Consider the following 23101-nt stretch of genomic DNA (forward strand, 5'->3'; position numbering starts at 1 on the left):
AGAACGTACGACGAGACGAGAGGAGATTTATTCCAGGACGGGGCCGTACATCTACTCAATACTCCGCAAGCCGCCGCAAGGGCGTGTGGCGGGGGATGTTAGGACACCCCCGTAATTAAGAAAAAACTGTATGCAAAAGCCAAAGTCCACAAACAAAACATGGTATACATTCATGCAAAAACCCTTACTCCCTACGCACATTCAAACACGCAAACTACCCTCTAATATACACATGCACCTACAAATATACCTGATATCTTTACAATGTTTAATTTTGTTCCGACTTGTAAATTCAATGTTTTTAATATTTCTAAAGTGGATTTGGTTTCTTACTATTATGATTTCTGATTGTTCGGGGAAAGAATGAGTATTTATATTTATCTATCCTTGAATCTATCTCCCTTATTTTACCTTTGTGGTCTGATCTACCTAAGTAGTGTGGGGCCATTGTAATTCCTTGAGTGTTATCGTTAAACTCGTTTGTTCTGAACCTTTCTAAAAGTCTCCCGTGTTCTCTTCGACTACCAGCCTAAATCTCCTAAGGGACCTGTCACACCTGTGTTCTTATAATAACAATATATAACGAATCTGGCGCATTTTCTCTGGACTTTATCTAATTCGTTTTGACAAATTTTTCCCAAGGCTCCCAAATACTTGCGGCATATTCCAATTGAGGTCTAAGTAGAGCAAAATAACACCTATCTTTAACTTTATCATTACATTTTCCCACCACCCGTTTAATGAAGCCGAGTTTCTATAAAGCGGATCCGTAGTATATTGTTCTGATATATGCTCCCCATGAAAGGCGTGGTGTTAGGACTGCCCCCAAATATTTAACTTTATTGGCCGTCGTTAGTACTGAACCCTCTATTTCGTAGTTTATGCCCTGTTCGCCGATTCCTTTGTTCCAAAATTTCAAAACTGCGCATTTGTCTATGTAAAGCATTAATCCCCATTCCTTGCACAAATCCTAGATTGTGTCCAAGTCTCTAAAGACTGGCTCGCCATCTAGTTGGCTCCTTATTTCCCTGTAGTATATCACCGTGTCGTCAGCAAATAAACTGAGATTGCTGCTAATATGTGCGATTAAGACATTAATGTGTATTAAGAATAGAAGCGGCCATATTACACTTCCTTGGGGGACGCCCAAAGTTACATTTCTATCCGTTGAGCGCAACTCATCGATGACTTCTATTTGTTTGAGATTTGACAAGAAGCCACTAATCCAATTAATAAATTTCGCATTGATACCATAGAATTTACGTTTGTGTAACGTTTTGTTGTGTGGGACTTCATCGAAGGCTTTTTTGAAATCTAGGAATACTTCATCAATTTGTGTGTTGTTTTCTCTCAATCTAAGTATATCGTGAATGAAAATAATGTAATTGTGTTTCGCAAGATCTGCTCTTCCTAATTCCGTGCTGATTGTGGCTTAGTAATTTCCTACTATCAAGAAATCTCATAATGTTACTGACAATAATGTGTTCCAGTATTTTATAAGAGGTCGATGTTAAGGAAATGGGTCGGTAATTAAGTATGGAGGAGGTTCCAAAGGGTGGGGCATAGCCTCAAGTGAGTTTTTTGGCCTTGTCGGAAGGATAACGTCTTTATGGGTGTGTACGTGTGTATTCACTGGGTGAATCGCCCTCATTCATGGTGTTGGGGGGTTATTTAGTGTTATATCTACGAGGTCTCTTCAAAAAGTATGACGACTTTTGTATTTTTTCAAAAATTATTTATTTATTCATATCTATTTCGTTCCCTTGGAAGTGATCTCCATTAGATATTATACACTTGGGCCAACGTTTTTTTCAATTCTCGAAGCACTTAAAAAATCATTTGTTGTGATCTTGTTCAGCTCCTCCTTCGATGCAGTCTTTATCTTGTCAATCGTAGCGGAGCGTCGTCCTTTCACGGGCCTCTTCAGTTTCGGGAGCCAGAAAAAGTCACTGGGGGCCAAGTCTGGGGAATACGGTGACTGTGGCATCATTAGTGTGTTGTTTTTGGCCGAATATTCGCGCACAAGTAACAATGTGAGTGCAGGAGCGTTGTCATGGTGCCAAAGCCAATTTTTGTTCTTTCACAAATCCGGGGGTTTGTGGCGGATTGCTTAGCGCAACTTGCGCATTACTTGCAGGTAATATTCCTTATTTACCGTTCTACCCTGTGGCAAGAACTCATGATGCACCACGCCCCTGCAGTCGAAGAAAAATTTAAGCAGAACTTTCACATTCGACCGAAATTGGCGCGCTTTTTTCGGTCTTCGGTCCTCCAGAGTTGGGGCGAGTGGTTACCTAGCTGTGGACTTACTTGACAAAAATATCCTTCCGATTGATTACTCTTGTTACTTTTAAGTAACAAGAGTAATCAATTGTGTTATCAGTTGTATTTTGCCTTTCCATTTAATATATTTTGTCGTATATCGTGTACCCTCGCTCAATCGTTACCATATTTCATTTTTTCCTCTGAAATGCCTTAATTCCGCTTTTACTTTAGCGGTGAGAGTTGGTTAAGCCTAAAAGGAATAAATAGAATAAAAATAACTAAGAAATCAGTCCGCATGGTTTGTGAATGCTGGCGTAATGGACTATTAGAAGTGTTCTTCCGGTCCCGATTGGTTGTTGATGGACCCAGGAATCAAACGTTGCCACACTTCCAAGTCCCTCTTTAAGCGACACTTAACTCACTGCGCCACACATTCAAATGACTTATTCTTCAACTCCCCACGCAATCTTCCACCATTCCGGCCGGCGTGCGAGATCTTTCCCTCCATCTTCCTCAATTGCCTAAATGTCGCCTACCTCGATCACGGTCTTCGACATTTGATTGCCTCTCAATATACTCGGCATCGATTTTTCCTGCCTCCTTCGAATGGCACCCAACAGCCTTCTCTGTTTTCTCCATACGCACTGATTCATTTGTTTCTCTTCCGTTTTCCCTCCGTTTGTCCATCCCGTTAGCTCCGTCATTGTACGTTCCACGCTTTTTGAATTCCTCCCTTGCTGTGTTTTTATTCAATTTTTTTATCATCTTGGCTTGAATGAGAGATTTTGGGGGAAAATTTAATAGAAACTAGTATTCTTGGCTGGTTTCGTAACAACTAGTACCGTGAACAACCGGTAATTTTGTGAACAGCATTACAGTTCACCATAATTGGTGATTATGCGGTCTTTCCGTGATATGAAAAATGATTCCTAATCGTTTGAAAACGTGATCAATCTTTCGAATGGAATCGAATCTATTGAATCCGGTATACGTGGTTCATCGACAGTGCTTATCAGTGTGTTGTCCATCACCAAAGATAAGATTGATGTGTATAACTCACCCTGGCAGACGTCACTATGTGAATACGGGACATGGCCACAACTTGAAAATAAAATTTGTTTGGTTCCAGAGGTATTCGATAACAAAATAATGCGACTAGTTTAGCCCGTAAAGGCGTCATCGGGTCCACTGCGCCTTATTTTGCCTGCACGTTCAGTAGTACCCGATGATGTCATAAGGGGCGAAATTAGTTGTATTCTTCCGTTATCAACAGACCCGTGATTCCTGACAAATTTTATTTTAATTTTGGGAATGCTCTTATAGTTTATTGATTCCTTCTGAAGAGTATCGGAGTTGTTCACGATTCCGTCAGAGTGATTCAAAATTGCACGACCCATTAAAATTCACTTATGCCTCAAAATTTGTCCTTGTGGATTAAGTAACAATTACTTAGAACAAGTTACTTAAATAATATTTAAAGATAGAGCAAAAATGTTGATTTTCCCAGATTCAAGTCTAAGAAATAACCTCGATGAGTGTGTTATCTCTACCTTTCGTATTATCTTTAATTGCAGTTTAGGAATAAAATGTTGAGGTCATGGTCCCTCTGTAGATGATGAACGCCACTGAGAGCTACTTTGGTTTGTTCGTGTATCTTGGATTTGTTGCTGCCATCTTCCTTCGACTTCGATAAATGCCCAGACTCAACACTTTCTTGATTTTAGGGAATATCTGACTTGGGTTATGTGATGAAAGGATAAAGTTCCCTTAACCCTTAGTTCGGCTCGTGGAAATGCTCTGGCCGTTGACTCCGTTCCCTTTCGGAGTCGCCGCAGTGGATTGCCTGCTCCGAAAGGGAATGGAATCAACGCCCTCCTCCCTCTGCCTGACATGTTTCACTGAACTTACTCCCCTTCACTAATTTCTTCCGCACTATTTCGTACGTCTCGCACCTCATCTGCGTTCGTAGATTGTTTCCTTCATAGCCTTCTCTTCCTGGGGCTATTCTCATAGTATTTAAGGTATATATTCCTCCTCTTTAGAGCATCTTTTACCACATTCACCCGAAACGTTCTCGGTCGTCATTTCCTACTATCTGGTTGCAGTACCGCTCGCACTCTAGTAAGTAAAGGTCAAGGTTGGGATGCTTGAGGTTTTCAGCGATCAGAAAATGAAATTTCGCGATGTCCGTTAAGAAAATGACCGTGGAGATATCAGTGGAGGGAGACACCATAGGTCATGCTCACGATAGGAGCTAGGTTTTGGACGTTCCGTGACCATTTTTACGCACCTTCGTAGGCTTCTGGGTACTTACAGCCTAGCCCATTCGCTTTCCCCACATTCTCTACTTCATTTCTTTCTCCAGCTAGTCACACTTCTTCACTGACTCCATGCCGCCCGCGCTATTCTTCTCCTCCCTCTTTAGAAGAAGGAAGAGGGTCGGGAACTCTCTTACTATTCTTGGAAGTTATAGAAGTCCCATTCCTTGTCGCAGCACCAATGATTTTTCTGCGTTCAGTTGCATATTCTTCTTGATTTTTTTTCTTGTATTCCTCTTGTTATATATTTCACTTAAAATTATATGACTGCAGTGCGTTAGCAATGTTTCCTCAGGTCGACAGATCGCAAGATCTCCTTGGAACTTGAGCGGTAACTATCGGGGTCGATTGTAATCCACAGAAAAAATACATGCTCACTAATGTTTTTTCTAGATGCAAATGAAAGGGGGTGCATGCTCTAAAATGCAAAATACGCTGTTAATATTTGGACCTAAATCGGAACGGCCAACTTTCACGCTCGGCCCCTAAATATTCTCGCATTAGGCGGAGATTGGAAATATTACTTTCCCCTACGAAGAAAATGTTCGGTTGCGGTGGCGCATGGCATTCTCACGATCCGTACATTTTGAACCAGCCTGGCATCCCAATTCACTCTTTGCGAAAACTCGTGGTCGTCGCGTGATTGCCTCGAGCATTCACGACGTCACGCGTGATTTGGAAAAAGGCACGTGGAGGCGAGTCAGAACAATTGACACTTGACCCATAAAATAAACGTGTGAAAATGGAATATTAAAAATTGAATTAGTGGTCTCCATGCGTGGATATCCCAATTCGGACGTAGAAGTTAATTTTTCCAGTTTGTTAGTCGTCCTATAGTTTGCAGGGGTTCCCGAACTTTTTGACAGTCGGGACATCGTATGTGTATGGTGGAAAATTCTACGCGGGCTGGATCTGAAAAAAACATATTTTGCTCGATTATAATTACGTAATGCATTGTTAGAGATAAATAAATTGAATAGTTTTCATCCGTAAAAACACAAAGGAAAATAAATACGAGGTCTGAGTCGATTAAAAATGTATAGCCTAAATTGATATAGTCACTCAAGTCTTCGAACCCCACGCACCGCTGCCAGCGGATTTTCCACGCCTCGTCCGCCCTCTGGGAGGCGGCGCCCGGAATGCTGCTTAGCTCCCTCGTCACGGCCTGTTGTCACGCATCCACCCAGCCGTGGTGACGTCCTTTAAGCACGGATTTTAGGCGGGGGAAGAGAAAGAAGTCTGGTGGGGCATTGTTTAAAACATTTGGATCCTCACTCACATGGTCGAGAATCTCTTGGTAGGTCCGCGTGCGAGTTTCCTTTTGTTCGTCCGAGAGCACTCGCGGTACCAACCTCGCACACACCTTTCTCTTGCCCAGGTTTACGCTTACAAGTCAATGGATATCACTTTTAGGAATGCCAAGTTCACCAGAAACCACGCGAACATTTAATCTGCGATCCCTGTCCACCAAAGACTTGGAGAGATGGCGAAGGATGGAGAATGGGGAAGGATGAGGAAGGTCTACTGGACAGAAAGGATAGCAAACGAGGAGGTGCTATTCTTGGTGGGGGAGGAGATGAGATTGCTCGGAGAAATCATAAGGAGGCAGGATGGATGGATGGAGAGTATTTTGATTGGCAGTGGGATGCTCGCGACTGTGATAAAGGGGAGAACGCTAAGTGGGCGGGGAATGCATCGGATCTTTCTTGGGGAAAACACATACGAACGATTTCAGGAGGGTCGCTTAAAATCTGGCATTCGTCATACGTATAGTCGGAAGGTGTAGCGACGAAAAAGTGTATGAAACTTGCTATTTATCTTTAGTTAGGCCTCACATTGAGTATATCTGCATTATACGCCACAAGCCGCCGCAAGGACGTGCGGTGGGGGGTGTTAGGTCACCACCCGTAATTAAAAAAAACCGCATGCAAAAGCCGCAAATTTTTACAATCCGCAAATAAAACATGGTATACATTTATGCAAGAACACTTACACCCCACGCACATGCAAACACAAACACATATACCATACCAGCCACCGACGAATCAGAGGCCGATATGGCATAGGGAGGTAGGATGGTCCGTGAGGAACGGTCGGCCGGATTCTCGTGGTGGAGATGCACCTCCAGGTCACAGCATGTGACGGTTCCTTTATTATACTTAAATACAATTTCTTAACATTAGCCAAATAAAAGAGTAACCCTCTACCCTTTTTCAGGGCGTGCACCACAGAGAGATTATCACAGTAAATACATATGTTGGCGTGCTCTAGGAGTTCCGTAGCCGCCATAAGTGCTGCTATCGCCTCAGCCTCATAAATACATAGGTTTTTCTTCGCCGAATGGCCACGTCTCATTGATATCAAGGCATGGTATAACCCATGCCGCCTGAAAGGGGGTGGCGTCCGAGTACACGCCGGTCTGGCATGTGAAGGCGGCGAACTTCTTAGTTTTGTGCCAAATCTGGTGGACCCACATTTCCTCTGCCCACTTGACTTCCCGGCGAGAAAAGTCATTATTAAGAAATTTGGTAGCTTAAGAATGCATGCACACCAAGACACGTATCCTGCTGCCTTGGGAACGTCACAGTCTAATTTTTAATCACATTCATGATATACCTTATCCTCTCTAGTGCACCATTTGTTAGTCTTAGCGTCATTTGGTTTGCATCAATTTTGACCCCTAAATATTTGAGCACTTTGATTTGGTTCCAGGATGATTTGTGTCAGATTAGTTGATATCCCTGGTTTTTGCTGCAGGAATGCCACTATGGGTGCGATGCACACGTGAGCTTGATTGGGAAGTAATGGGATCCAGTCATCTAAATACGCGGTAATTTGCACTGCAAATTTATCACATATCTCTTGCGCCACGGCCCTGGCCCAGCGTTGCTTTATGGCTGGAGCCAGTGCGTGCCCCTTCGGCACGTCATATTCACTGTTAATATAAATGCCATAAACGTGTCCTTGGGCTGGGTGGATGGGAATCTGCCAGAACGCGCCCGTGAGGTCAATCTTGCATAGGAATAAACCTGATGGGATCGATTCCAGTGCCTTGGCAGCATCTTTAAGGGTAAACTTAGGTTTTTTTGTTATATTTGGTCCAATCGGACGGGCCCTAAATGATTTTTGTGCCTCCGGTCGTTTTTGGGATCGTGACCAGCGGGAGCGCGACCGATGGTCGCGCCACAGAAAGGATTTGTCTTCGGACCTGAGTATCGATCCATATAAGGCTTTCCGGAGTTGCCCTAGTGGGCTTAAAAACAAAAGGAGCTGCTGTGTGCTTTGCTAAATTTGCCCCTATCGCAAAAATTGACCTGACGGACGGGCTCTGGTAGGGGAAGGGGCGTGCTGGAAGGAACAGGGATTGTACATATCTTGACGCGCAATGGATTAGTTAGAAATATAATAGAAGTAAAAATTTAAAAGGGAAGATCCCGCGAGGAAGGTCAAGAGACAAGTCCATAAAGCAAATTAAGAAGCACGTAGAACAGGGAACCTACCAGGGGGTGAGGGAATCAACACTAAATAGGGAAGAATGGAGGGATGCAGTAAACCAATCTTAGGATTGAAATACTGATGATGATAACCCTGCAGTTGCTATCCCGTATTGTCCATGGGAAGAAGGAGTCATCGAGTCTGCTAGTTCTGGCATCTATTCCCCGAATTTTATATACATGATCCAAGCGACCAATGTGTGTTGGTGTGCGAATACTTTGCGAGACCTCGGTGCTGAAACATGCGGATCTGAATTCTTGTAGTAAGTTATACCTAGCATTTAATCGTCTTTCTTCTAATGATTCCCACCCCAACTCCATAAGTATTTCAGTGACGCTTTTCGTTTTATCTTAAGAGAGCGGGCTGCCCGGCGTTGAACCTTCTCAATTTCCCGAATGAGGGCCTTTTTCACTCGGATCCCATATGTTACATGCATATTGTAAATGAGGCCTTACTAGAGCGTAGTAACAGTGTTCCTTCACCTTGGAGTCACTTTTGCTGACATTGCGACAAATAAATCCAAATATTTTGCATGCTTGCCCGCAGACTTGACGTATGTGGGTCCCCCAAGTTAAGTCTTTAGTGATTGTAACACCTAGGTATTTTACCGTCTCAACTACTTCTAGGTCAACTCCAGCTAATTTGCAAACAAATCCCGTTGATCTTTTAAAGAAATTTACCGCCGAACATTTATTAAGATTTAATGGCAATCCACATTTTGAACACCATTTAGGTAATGCAATCTAGATCCTGTGCTAGAATTAAACGTTCCTCATCCCCAGATATCTCCCGATAAATCACCGTGTCATCCGCGAATCCGCTAATCTTACTTTTCACAGCGCGGTTCTAATCGTTAACTAAAATCAAGAAAAGCAACGGCCCGATTACACTTCCCTGAGTATGTGGCGAGCGTGTGGGATCCATTTCAAAAAACAGTAATGACATAAATGAATAGGGTACAGAGAAAGGACGCTTGGTTCGTGAAATCTTGTACCAAAGGACACGAAGCGTCACTCATTAAATGTAAAATCTGGGTTGGGAACTTTTTGATATTCGAAGACTCGGGGCTAGATTAAACTTATTACAAAGATATAAATGGTTTGGTTTTGCATCCAACGCTGGAGATGTAATTAGGCGCCTAATTATATTGGGAAGGCCGGTAATTGTCGCAAAAGAAATGAGTTATATTGTCGAACTGATAGATTCAAGTATTCATTTTTCCCACGCATTATTCGCGACAACAACAAAAGGGGGAACACCTGAGCAGGTGCACGCTGTCGAAAATAGGGGTATGCAAGATTAAATTCCCACAAAACACACTCCAAGTCTGGCGCCCTAATGCCTCCCGCTGTGCGCCTTTGTGATAGGTGGGATGTAGCTGAATGCAAATAGAGTCTGTTGTATTTGTGGAATGCGTAGAATGCTAACCGGCAATAAGTGTCTGAATTGCATGTGTGCCTATCCTTTTTTAACGTATTTTCTTGTCTTCTTTGTGTAGTCATAGGAATAGCTGCTAACCATGTAATACTCGTAATATATGTAGGCATATTGCATGATTGGTGTGCGGCCGCCCCCTTTCCACGCGGTCTTAGAGGATCACGGGGTGTCAGGTGCATTAAGAAATAGAGGGAATATATGTAGAATGGCTGGTGACCTACCACCCCCTGCCACACGTCCTTGCGACGGCTTGCGGGTTATTATGTAGAGGAAAATGATTAAGTTTTAGTTATGCAGTCAGCCCAGAGGTTACACTCATGATTGAGGGTATTAGTCAAGGAGAGAGATTCAATTACAAGACTAAACAAATGTTGTGAGGTTTTCGAGGAGTAAGAAGGCGTTACATTAAAATTAAAATAAGAGGGCAAAAAGTAAAGCAAGTTGACAATTTTACCTTTCTCGGAAGTGTTTGGACCAAAATGGTCAAAGTAGTAGGGACGTAAGGAGAAGAATTGCGCTAGGCAAAGATGCTTTCACAAGGAGGGAGTTGATGACAGGGACGTTGAGTAAGGATGTTGGGAAAAGACTCGACAAAACTTTGATATGGAGCGTAGCTATGTACGGCGCGGGAACGTGGTCACTGAAGGAGGATAGAGATTGGAGGCTTTTGAAATGTGGGTGTGGAGAAAGATGGAGAAGGTGAAATGGACGGAAAGGAAAACAAACGAGGAAGTGCTGCGTATGGTGGGAGGGAGAGGGGATTGCTGGGAGAAATCATAAAGATGCAGAGTATTTTGATTGGCAATGGGTTGCCGTGAATACTGTGGTAAAGGGGAGGGCGTTCGGCAAGGCAGGTAATGGGGGAAAAGGATAAGCTTGTGGGACAGAATGAAGGAAGGAAGGAAGAATTCGAAGTAGAAGAACAGTTTGATGTGGTGTGAAGTGTGGGGTTGTGTCTTTTGGGACGGAGCTGGGAGGTGTATCGATGATCAGTCTCATGTCCATGAAAAACTAAATAAAGCGGTTGACTACATACAATATTGACCGCTGCATGGTGTGACAAATGGCATTAGAAATTAAAAATAATAAATTTGTGATACCATGGAAACTTAATTTCGAGAGGACCTGGGTTACGACGATGAACGCCATCTTCAGGTAACAACTCTTAGAGAGAATCGGGTAGGGGCGGTGGGTGGGGGTGGGAACTGAGCAATGATTGTTGGAGGGAAGGGTAGAACGCGGGAGGAGGCCTCCTATGGTGCGCACTCATGCCTAATGGTGGAAGAAAGTGGGTTGGTTGAAGCTGTTCATAGACATTAATGCAAAGTCCTTCACATGTCTCTGAGGTCGAGGGAGAGTGTGAGGGAAGTAGAGGGGTTTGTTCCATCATTAGCGCAGGTGTCGAGTGGTGGTAGGTTTTGGAGGAGGGACGGGGAGGTGTACAAAAGGTCTTTGACAATATTCTCTTTGGAGCGCATCCTTTTTACAATTTCAAGTTGCTCTAAAGCGTCTCATCTATGTCCTTTCTTTTCCACTTGTAAAATTTTAAATTCAAAGTCACTATTTTGGTTGTTTTCCAATAAGTATTTTGCAAAATGTGACGTTGACTTTTTGCCCTCCACGCAGACTTGGTGCTCCCTCACCCTTTCTTGAAATTTTCGGCCAGTTTGTCCAACACACACACACTGGACACTGGGTCTGCACGGAGAACGAATAAGTGTGATTACATTGATAAATGTGAAAAATTCATTGAAGAGAACATCATTAAGAAAATGCAATCAGACCCGACGGCCATATCCCTCGGTTTTTCGGGTTATTCAAGATACACAAACCAGGATTCATGATCAGACTGATGGTTTCAAACGTGACCGCCCCCAACCATCTACTAGCGAGAAAACTAAACAACGTTTTCAGACAGCACTCTTAATTTTCCGTAAAACACAGAGCCAGTAATTCCGTCGATTTAATCAAGTGGATATCAAAAGTGGCCATCCCTAGCAAGTGCATCTTAGTGTCATGCGATTTGTGTAACCTTATGCCCAGTGTCTACAGGGTTCGTCCGGAAAATAAGTGTACTGAGCTCAGGAAAAAAAATTATTACACTTTTACATATCTTAAGCTAATATTCCTCAAAATATGACCCTTGTGAGTCGATACACTTGTTCCAGCGGCGTTCCCATTCCTGGAACGCTCCCGCGAAGGCATCATCGGGAACCTCTCGAAGACTCGTCGTCGACCTCTTCTCTGCCCTCCACGAACATCTTGTGCCACCGAAAGATCATGTTTCTGGACATGGCTGAGTCGGTTAATCATACCGACAGTTTCGGTAGACGATTTCCCAAGCTTTACCGCAAATTTGATGGAATAACGCTGCTTCGGCATCGCGTTCCGTGACGTGGGTCGAGCGTGGAGGTTCGCGTTAACAGAGCTCCTCACTACACCACAGCTCAGAGCCAATTGCCTTTTTCAGCGTCGCTTGCCAACATACCCCCCTCCAATCGCAGCCCGTCAGAGCGGTGCTGGGCGCGCCTGGAGCGGCGCGCCCAGCCCAGGAATCAGTACACTTATTTTCCGGACGAACCCTGTACATCTACGTTTGCACAATACCCCGCAAGCCGCCGCAAGGGCGTGTGGCGGAGGCAGTTATGTCACCGCCCGTAAAATAGAATAAAACCGCATGCAAAACCAAATCATGTTATCGCTGCACAAATATTAAATAGTTCATGCACTCGAAAAATCTTAATCGCACGAATGAAAGTACTTAAATGCAACAATATTTAATAACACGATACTTACATTCAAATTATGCTGTAGGAGTATTAAAAAGAAGGGTCTATTAAATAAGAAGAATGTTATGCAAGAAGAAACATCAAAGATATCGAAAAATATATACTCGACCAATTGTAATGATCCCCTACGCGATTGCTGTCATGTCTATGATGATCTCTAATGGTTTGAGAAAAAATGACATTTTAAATCTATCCGTTCTACGATAAATCTCTCTGATTTTACATTGGTCATCTGAACTACCATAGTAACTGGGGGTCTGTAATATGTCCTCAACATCTTCAGATAAGTAATCTGCCTCACATTGACGCAGTAAATTTAACCTGTATTTAAGCCTACGGTCAACTAGTGGCTCCCATCCTAATTCTTCCGATAAAGTCGTGACACTGCTACTTTGTTCATAACAACTTTTCACGAGCCTAGCTGATCTACGTTGCACTCGATCTAGTTCCAAAACTAAGCCTACCTCATGAGGATCCCATACACGTGCAGCATACCCAAGGTAAGGCCTAATTAACGTGAAATCACAAAGCTCCTTGACCCTTTCTTGGCAATTCCCAAGTATTCTTTCAATGAATCCGAACTTTTTTTTTGCTATTCCGCAAATTTTGTCAATGTGTTATCCCCAGGATATATCCGGAGTTATCGCTGCACCCTAGTATTTTACCGATTCCACGTATGTAATGTTGGCTCACTATATAGTGTGTTTTCCGGTGAAGTACTTTTCCTCCAAAGATTTATCGGAACACATTTATTAAAATTTAACTGTTGCTCCCATGTAGCCCCCCCCCCCACTTTTGAATTGCATTTAGGTCGTTAGCTAATGAGAAGAGTAACATCATGACTGGATACTTCCCTGTATATATCACGGCATCGTCAGCACAGTTACGTCTGTTCATCCAAACAATTAACATCAACGAATACCGTATCTCATAATCAAGTTTTCCTTTAGCCTAAACATTAAGGGTCGTTCTTCGATTCTCCTCCGAAAATGTAATGGCGTAAGTAACTTCATGAAATCGTTCCCCTCCCCCCGTAGGGCTACCTTACAACTGTCGCGATCTCCCTATCCGATGATCCCGAAAGTGGGTCACTGACTTTCGAAGGATATTATCGGGAACCCTGGTTGCGGACTCGAGTACAATCATACGCCCCCTTCAAAAGTCTTGAATGTCATTTGGTTATTTAATACGACGATGCCGCTCGATTGTATTCTCGGAGAGCTCAGGCCCCTACTCGAGCCCCGCATTGGGATCAGGTCAGGTGGCGGGGCCGTGTCGGTCATCGATTCCCTTGGAAATGCGCCCCTCCGGACAGCGCGGGGGAGACGAACCAAGTGCTCCTAACCTATGGCTAAGGTGGTTCTTTCCGATCCGAGCGCCACTCCTCTTTCGAAATCATTTAGATTCTGATTTTGCCATTTAAATTGGCTTATTAACTCAGTCTTCCTTAAGTTCAATTTATACGTAAAGATGTTTTAGTTAGCTTGTTTCAATCCATCAGCAAAAGAGGGATTCGTTTGAGAATGAGCCATGCGGGGGAGAGAAATCTAGAATCGGAGAGAAGGGATTCGGTATTTTTAAGGAGACATTAAGCGAGAGATGAGCACAGTTTATGTGAAAATGAAGCAGGATTTTCATTGATCCAAGGAAAACACTCGGTGGCGATTCGACTTAAATTCGTGATTAATTTGATGCGCGCTTGATCGCAATGGGTACCTACTCATGGGATCGATAGGCATTTTCTAACCGACAAGGACTGCTACATCGACGGCGATTGTGTCGTAGGTTATTAAGCCATTAAGACTCTGGACTGCCTCTAATTTCATTTGGAGTGTTGTCATTATTAGAGTGAAGACACTTAAGGTCCTCTCAACCTCAACCTCTCTCTAGGGACCCGAGGAACTGAAGAGTCTGCAATCGAAGGCCTAAGTTCAAGGGACGGGGAATTTTTTGTCATCCTCCTATCTTTCCAGCAACGGAGTAATTCCAAATCGAGTACATTTAAGTTTTGCTTTAAAGCCAAACGTCAAATGCCGAATGAAATAGAAGTATGTGCAATTCCTGCCGCTTGAAATATTTTCTTCGAGTTACGATGTATTGAATCAGCGTGCAGGTGCCAATTTTTTGCCTGTTCATTCATGATCGAATCATTTGAGTTTTACTTTTGCATGCGTCTGCAAACTGTGGAGGTTTTCTCGTGCTTCATTTTTATTTTCGATTCAAATCGATCCTAGTCTGATTTTATAATCCACAGGGACCCAAGTCTCGAGTTTTTGTCGGTGGTGACATTTTCCCCAGAAATATGAAAACATACGCGTGGAGGAATCGTCAGAACTGCTAATCGGAAAATTTTTGGAAATAATCACGTAAAATATTTTATTTTCGCCAAAACGGATAGAAAAGAAGCAATTAGCCAGATATGTTGACGCCAGGTAGATTTGTATTTACCTAATAAATGTGGCTGAAAGTATGGCAGGTTCTCAGGAGATTTTTCATCACTCGGCCCGAATTAAAAAGGAGAAGTTGAAGGCTGGAAAATGCCAAAGACTAAGTGCCTCGTCATCTATGGTGTTAAAGAAGAATAAGGGAACTTTTTCCGTTTATTCCCTCACCGTTTTGTCAGTCAGTTTCGGCCATTGACTGTAACTTGTTTCCGCACACATACGTACACACGATCTATAGTCCATATAATTGCAACATATTTTTGGAACGAGTGTGTCTCATTTACACCATTTGTTAGTATTCTTTCTTTTCGCCATAGAGTATTTCTACCACGCTGATATGGACAGAATTAAATGCATCAAGTTTGGCTAGCCCGGTTTACGATCGCCGTTCATTTGTGCCACGCTGGTTCTTCCCTTTCGGTTAACTTTAAGTCTGAACAAGGTTCATTTGACTCTGTTAAACGCATTCGATAGATTCAATTCGCTATTCCATAATTGAAGAAAATTTTGTGGCATTCTTCCTTGACGAATATCAAGAGTACATAGCGCTAATAAAAACTTAGACGCAAAACTTCCAAGGAACTGGGATTCTATGACGGAACGTTACTATCATCTGGTATTCTATGAAAATGGCGTCAGCTGTCAAATCTCGCTCCGTAGTAGTTGGACGAGTGCGCGCTGTGGACATGCAACAACATGGGACGCTATTACCCTCTGTCCGCGATGAGGATAGATCAATGGGGAAGCTCCATTGGGGCGCGAAGATGCATGCGAGCCATTGTGGCTTGGGGCATAAATGGAAACGTCGACGGAAATGCATTCATTACAATAATTGGAATTTTAAAAGTAATGATGAATCCATTAGGATTCAATAAATGTCATGGTGGATGTTTAGAAAAATGTGACTGCGTACTGGGGAAAATCTGTTGTATATGAAGAATCAGAATTCAATCTCTTTTGGGTGCACGCCTCTGCAATTACTTCTAATGGAGGTCGCGCGCTTGTATAGGCCTGTATCTATCGCGCTACTAGTTCAGAGGGAATTTCAATGGGCGGTGGAGTGCCATGCCAAATGCCAATAGTTGTAAAATTGGAAAGCGCCCTTTCTTCTGATGGTAAAGTTCCGCAAGAGACGCCCAGGTGGCTTGGGCACGGTGCACCCTATAGCAAACGTATCGTTGGGGTAGGATACCTGAAGTAGCACACGGGGTACTCAAGGAGGAAACTTGTTGATGCTTCTTTGGTGGTGCCTTATCATTCTTTCAATTTATCTGGGGCGCATCTCGATTGGGCGACTGGCGACGAATTGAAATATGTTCCTTGAGAAGGAAATAAGCCTTAACACTCAGGGTATACTCGGCTTCGGCCGCTTAACAAGGTCGGTAGACGTGGCTTTAGCTGTAGTAACTTTTTACGAGAACGACTTCCAGGTTATGCCAGGAATTATCTCTCCGACGAATTGTGGGACAAATATAAGTCGATAATTTTGGAAGGTAATAATAATAATAAACCTCTTCATTGGGGCGAGATTGAGACTAGATAAGCCATTTTCTCACGTAACTCCTAATGCATTGAGGAAATTCTTAGAGAATTCAGGGTTTAAGACAAATAATGATATGGAAATTTTCACTAGACGAGCTAGTACGCCTTGCATGAAAACTAGTTCATACCAAGAGGAAAGTTTCCGAAAAACGTTAAGTGTTAACCAACGCGAGCCGGGAAAATAAAAAGTATTCCATAACTAATACATTTTAAATCACGTGGTTGGTCTCATTCACAATTTAATGCTATAAATAATCATTTAGCATCAGACTTCTGGGAGGTGGCCGGTGAATAAATGTTAAAAGAAGTGGATTGGCCAATGTCCATTTCCAATCCATTGGATTACCACACTACAATCAATGCCATTAATGGAGTTGTTAATTGTGACGAGTACACCCGAGCCTGTTAAGACCGCGTCTCAAAAATTATTTCCTTTCCCAGGCGGGGACTCAGTGTAGTTAGCATGGAAGTAACAAGCAGCTTAAATTATTACTTTTCTGGGTTATCTGATGAAATCGTAAGTTTCTCCGTGCCAGAGTCTCCCGGAGCTTGGTATCGAAAGCGGTACGAAATGTCGTCATCCGCACGGCATACCTGTAGATGACATCTTCCGCGCATTTCATCGAAAAGAGGAGCAAATGTCTGTTGGTTCAGAGTAGGTTGCGGCCTCGCCTCGTTCTCCGGAATATCCACCCGCCCTCCCTCCCTGCCCCACGCCGCCGCAAGCCACGCGGAAGTGGGGCTCCAGCAGCTGACAAGCCTCTTCCCCTCCCTCCTCCTTGACACCCACGGAGGGAGTGCGTGCTGACGGCTCCAGACCTCGTGCCAGCGAACGCGATTCAGGGCTGCGGCAAGACTCGAATGTCATTGAAAAGTGCCCGTCTCGGCCGAATGGAAGATTAGCTCCTGAAAACCTGGGGTTGGGACGGGGACGGGGTGAAATGAAATAGGTTGAAAAATCGCGAGTCTGCGTAAAACACAAAATTGCATTATTACATCCGTGTTTGCTAATTCCAACGCTTTAATCCCCTAGTTTCTTGCATCGTTGCATTGTTTGTGGAAACTAAATCCTCGTGTAATCGTGGACGTTTAATACGTATTTCCACACTTTCGGCGGTGTGACTGCACTTATAAGTGTTGCTGCACTGAGAGAAAGTGTGTCATTCATTGGATTTCCAATGAGGAGAATGGATAACTTCAGCCCTCAATTTTACCCCAATCAATTCTCATTCCCGTACGCCTCCACAGTATCTCTGTCTCCCATCCCTCTTAGTGCGGCCTGCGAATTTAAATCTCTCGCCTCATTTCCTGGAACCTTGCCCTCCAACATTGGAATACCAAATTTCCCCGCACACTCGATTCCTGGAATATTTGCCGGGGAAAATTAAAAAATTTCCACAGCTTCGGGTGTCACCCCGTGGAAGCCATGAAAATTCATGCCTGTCGTATAGCCCTAATTTTTGGAATATGGAACGCGTTTAACCCTATCTAATACGGCGATATCAGGAACCTAAGAAGATCTCGCATTCAAGATCGTGCCCGTTGTTACCGTAATGCGGCGAAAAGCGTTCTTCCTATACTGATTCCGTGGTAGGTTCCGATTCCAAATGAAATGAATATTCAGTTCAAGTCCTAGCCCGGGAACCGGAAGGGTGAGGGAAACGATTAAATTGGGAGATGTGGCGATAGTGGGTGTGTGTGTGTGTTGCCGTCAGTCCTGGGTCGTTTCCGGGCAGCTAATCTTGCTCGACACCTTGGGTTCTCCTCCGCACCCTCGTCCCAGGGAAGGGTCTGACCCCTTAAATGTTGTTGCGACTTAGCCCTGCCCAACCCGAATCTAAAATTCCCTGATGCGCCAAATACCGATCCGCCAGGATCCCACGCATGCGCTCCCCTTCTCCAGGCCAAGGTCGAACGGCGCCCCCTCCCCCACCCCCTTGCTGCCTCCCCATCATTCATGCCCCCCCTTTCCTCTCCCTCGTGACGTCACGCCCCCGCCCCCCCACACCGCGGGCGGCCTTGGCGCGCGCGCGCGGTTGCCGCGGCGCGGCGCCATCATCGCCGATCGATCCCTCGGCGCGCGAGCCCGTCGTCACATCACCATCATCACCGCGTCATCATCCCCCGCAGGTGCGTAGCGGCGGCGGCGGCGGTGTCCTCGGGGTCGTCGCGATGGCGTGACGGGCGGGTGGCCATGTTGCCGCGGGGCTCCGGCGCCGAGGGCCCCGTCGAGCTGCTGGAGATGGTGTCGTTCGGCATGGAGCCGCAGTGGTGCGGCCACCTCTTCGCTGTGTGCGGCCGCCACGACAAGGCGGCGTCGGTGGTGGGGGCGCTGGGGGCGCTGCCCGGGGCCGTCGACGCCTTTGCCGTGTCCGCGGGGGCCCCGCCCTTGGATGTGGGCTGGATAGCGGTCGCGGGCACCTTCGGCCTCGAGGTGTGCCGCCTCTCCTGGTCCCTCGACTCGGGTGAGTGCGCCCCGCTGGTGCGGCCCGATTGGCTCCGGGAAGGGAGAACGGTTGTGGCCGGCTCCGGCTGTCCCCTTGGTCCCGACCCGTTCCCCCGGGCACGGCGGGCCTCCGGGATAACCTGTCCGCTTGGACGCCATGTGGGGAGGGCACTGGTGGGGTCCTAAACCATGGCGCCCTTGCTTCCCCCTCTGAGTAGCGCCCGCCCGTCAACCCTTTGCTTCTGCCCCGCCCCTCCGAGTTTCCTCGCGGTGTGTCCCCGGCCCTCGCGGCGACGTCAACCCTCCTTTCCCTCCCCCCCAGCCGGGGCCTTCGAGAAGTGATCACAGTTCGCGAGGCCGCTCACCTCCGCGGTCAATGCCACTCCACAACAGAACACGCCAGCACGCACACCGGCCACGGAGGCGTTTGAGTGGGCGGTCCTCGTGTGATGGTCAGGGAGGGAGATGACCTGGGCCGATGCACTGTCGCTAGCGGGGAGGAAGGCGCGTGCATTGCGGCTCACCACCGTGGCGAATGCGGTCACCTAACCAACCGCCGTCCGATCCATTGAAAGTGTGTGCAAAGGTGTCCTTTTCTGATGCCAGTGACCTCCACGCTTGGGACTGGTATGAAGAGGGAGGGATGCGCGCGGAGCAATAGTTTCCCGAGTGACCCATCGGTGTAAAGACCACCTCGGAAGTCGAGGCGTCCACCTGCCGCGGTTGTCGCTTGTTAGCGAGTGTTTTCGGGGATTGGCATTAAAAATTCAATTCGGGAGTGTTTGTCTTTATTCTGATAATTCCCTTCGCTCGAATTCGATGTCGATGAATGCATAGGCTAGACTTTTGGTATTATAAATCGGGTGTGCGGGTAGCTGGCATGTGGTGCAGTGTTCTGGCTGTTGTCCTGGCGCAGAGCTCCTTCGAGTTCAGTCAATAATCGGATGGGATCCGGGTGGGTCGTGCGGGAAGCTCGTTTGAAAGATTTGATGCCCACCGCTATCATCTTTCGTCTTTGAATTTATAATTTTCGTCGTAGAATATGTGGTTTCCGAAGCTTTATACTTGCTGCAAGACTTCGAAGAGGTCTTTCCAGCCAATTTCCTATCAATGTAAAATGTGTAAAATAGTTTCTTTTGTATTACGAAAATTGAGAACGGAAATGGGGTCAATTACCAATATCGGTCATGTTTAACTCATTGAATTTGGAGAACTCTCCACAAACAACATAAGTCAGAGCTGGGAGCATAAATGTCCTTGGTGCTAATCGTTAGAAACCGAGATGTTGACGTAAAAAATTTCAATTTAATGGTAACAGATTACGTGAAAATTAAATGATTTTATTGTTAAGTATCAGATGACTTTGTATGCCAAATAATGCAAAATCGGATTAAGGATAGGGAACCGGCGTCAAACATAAGCCGATAAAAATTTGAGATCGGTCTGCAGTGGTGTTTTCAGCCCTGCGACTAGTCCAGTATTTCACTTTCGTTGTTGCTTACCTATTCAATTTGCTGCTTTTCGAAACGGTTCACTTTTGTCAACTTCGCATTGTTTGTGCGCTCCATGTGTTATGCACTTGGATTCGCCTTTCTTTCCTCAATGTTTATCAAGAATCCTTGTCCTACCTCCGCGACCGCAACGGGGTGAAGGTCAAGCGGGCAAATTCCCGTGTGCGCTCAATGGCTTCAGTGTGATGCTGCGTTGTGTGGGGGTTTTCGGTGCGAGCGCGTCTTTTAGATAATTTCATTGAGGAAACTATCCATTCTTGTCTTTATGCTGCGTTTCATCTTATCTGAGTAGAAAATATTGGCCGTCGGGACATTTCACTCGGTGAGAAAAAGATCTATTCACATGTTTCATCGCGCATAAAAGTCTAAAATCGCAACTTCCCCTCCCAACTGAAATAACTGCGGAGCAGAGCGATTCGGTTTAAAAATACAACTATTTTTAGGAGTTCTTATTTTAGATCACCCCCAAGTAGTCTCCGATTATACCACTCTCATAGAGGAACCTCTCCTCTCACCCTCCCCTTCCAACAACGCCCCCCCTTTCCACCCTCCCCCTCATGCACGGCCCCCTCCTGTGGAGAAAAATCACGCGCGCCTGGGTCACGAGGATCCCCTTTAGAGCTCGAGTATGCTTGAAGAAATTGGCAAAGTCGGCATTGGCTGACTTGTCCCGCCATTGGGCTGACAATTTTTTCGTGAATGAAACACAGAATGAGCGACGCGACTGAAGCGAAAGGTCGTGGATTTGTATTCAATGAAGAGGAACTCGGAAAACTAAATGGTCGAAGTTGCGAGAAATAGAGTATACTTACACGTGCACACGAGCCTAGGCCACTCTCTTTTGTGGAAGGAAATAAGATCTTTGCGGGGTAATTTTTAGAAGCAAGGCTCGTGGCTTGGCTGTGGCGAGGGGTGCTTTAGGAGGAGGATTAAGATTCTCAGCGAGGGGGCGTTTTTTGTGTCCCCCCCCAGCGCCGCTGATGACAACCTAGAAAACGCCCTAGGCATCACGGTGAAACTGAAAATAGAAGCCGGAAAAGAGTGGAGGGAAGGGGAAATGCCCAATTGATACCGTATGGATGTTTTAATTCGTCCAGTGAACTGAGTTTCTTTTACTGCCGTGAACCTCTATGCATATTGACTTCAACCTTTGAGGTTGATTTTTTCGCGAATGGCGTAGAAGCCTCGTGTCAAAATGCGTTTTGGTATTCGGTAGTCGCATGGCACGCGGGATATGTTTTTGCAGAATAGTCCGTGGGGGTACGTGGCTGCTTTTTAAGTAAATAATTAGAAATTTTGATATAAGCCGTACTTTGTGTGAGGTACTGCACACATTTATTGATTTTTTAAGATTCCGTTGGTGAACATTTCGGTCCTTTTAGAATCACGTGATACACTCCGTCTCTGACATGAGGGCGAGGGGTTTAGGGAAAAGTGGGTGTTAACTTGCGTCAAGCTCCCTGCCCTCCGTAACGTATGATGTCTTTTCCTAGAAAGCAAAGCGATATTTTTCTCTATACGTAGAAGAAAATATATTATTAAATTTTAAGTACATTGAATATTTACAATCTATTTGTGTGATCAATAAAATTATTTTTTGTGCTGCTTTCATGTGGATCGTATTTGGTGTCGCGCCCCGTCCCAAGCGCGGAGTTGAGAGAGTTTCAATTTAAAGGTGGAAGCATTTTACAGTTAGCAAAGCGATAAAACCACAAGGTCCTTCAGTTGTCTTTTTGAGTCTTTGATAATTTAATTTAATTCACCACACACTCAGTTGTAACAGTACTGGAAATTGTTTGGCAAATATGAAGTTATTTTAGTTGACGCTGGAACGGATAATAGGGCACTTAGTTTTGAATATGGAATACCCCTTCAGTATATCTTTTAAACGAAGAAATGTGAACTTGGAAACTCAGGGACAGCCTAAGAAATCGCGTGGGAAATGATGGCCGAAATCCTGATTGATAAGCGGTGTAATGTTAACCCACTTCGTCCGCACTCTTCGTCCTCTTCAGGGAGTTCCTCGAAACTTTGTTCATCCGGTCGTCGAACTTCGAGCCGAGCTAGGGAAATGAAATTTATCACGTAGGCATTCAGAAATTAGGCGGATTGGGAAAAATTGTGGTGGTTAAATTTGCAGTTGTTTATTTTAAAGGGTTTAATTGTAGCCTCGATTGAGTTCCGTTAGAAAATAATTGAATTCAGTGCAGAGAATCTGTTTTTTTTTGCTTTTATAAAGTATGCATCGAAACTACAACCTTTGGACTTAAACAAAAATGCGTTCAAAGTATTAAAAGTTCTTAGTCCGGTCATATTTTTGCGTGCGTCCCTCGAACAATTAAAGAAATTAATTTTATGTATGATTTGTGTACGGAAATTTTCTCAGTGAATAGTTTCCAATCATTAAGTATCGTTCTAGGGTATTTTTAATGTTTCAATGAAATGTTTTAAAAATCTAGAAATTTAGATTGGAGAGTTTTTTTTCATATTATGTGTCCTTCATTTTCCCGTCATTTTAGATGTGCCGCGTACTATATTCATGAAATATAGGCGTTGTGACCTATTGAAATAGATAAACGTCTTTATGCGGGGGAATTGAGACCACACGGCCCCTTCTTTCATTTAACCCTTCGTCAGGTACATGACATCAACAAAAATAAGAGAAAATATAAAGCGATATAAAATAGAAAAGAAAGGCAAAGTCGTATATAAAATTAAAGAAATAAGCATGATGAAATTTTGCGGGAAAAACCTTAAAGGGAGTTCAGACATGAAGGCCCTAGTGAAAACCAACGGCGGAAAACTTCCGCTAAGAAGGGGAGTGCGAAAAACCTGCGGAAACCCTGCAATATAG

General features: G+C 44.7%; 1 protein-coding gene across 2 annotated transcripts in view; it reads left to right on the forward strand.

Annotated features, from left to right (window-relative positions):
• The window catches only part of LOC139685637 (uncharacterized), a 106788-nt gene that overhangs the window by 12695 nt on the left and 70992 nt on the right, over nt 1-23101 (forward strand). For both annotated transcript variants that reach the window (XM_071582582.1, XM_071582583.1), the window contains exon 2: nt 18421-18755. In XM_071582582.1, the coding sequence (XP_071438683.1) occupies nt 18485-18755 (271 nt within the window). In that variant the 5' untranslated portion in view covers nt 18421-18484. The remainder of the gene's footprint in view (nt 1-18420; nt 18756-23101) is intronic.

The sequence above is a fragment of the Hetaerina americana genome, unplaced genomic scaffold (assembly GCF_022747635.1).
Source record: "Hetaerina americana unplaced genomic scaffold, ioHetAmer1.1.p SCAF_12, whole genome shotgun sequence".
NCBI classification, from domain to species: Eukaryota; Metazoa; Arthropoda; class Insecta; order Odonata; family Calopterygidae; genus Hetaerina; species Hetaerina americana.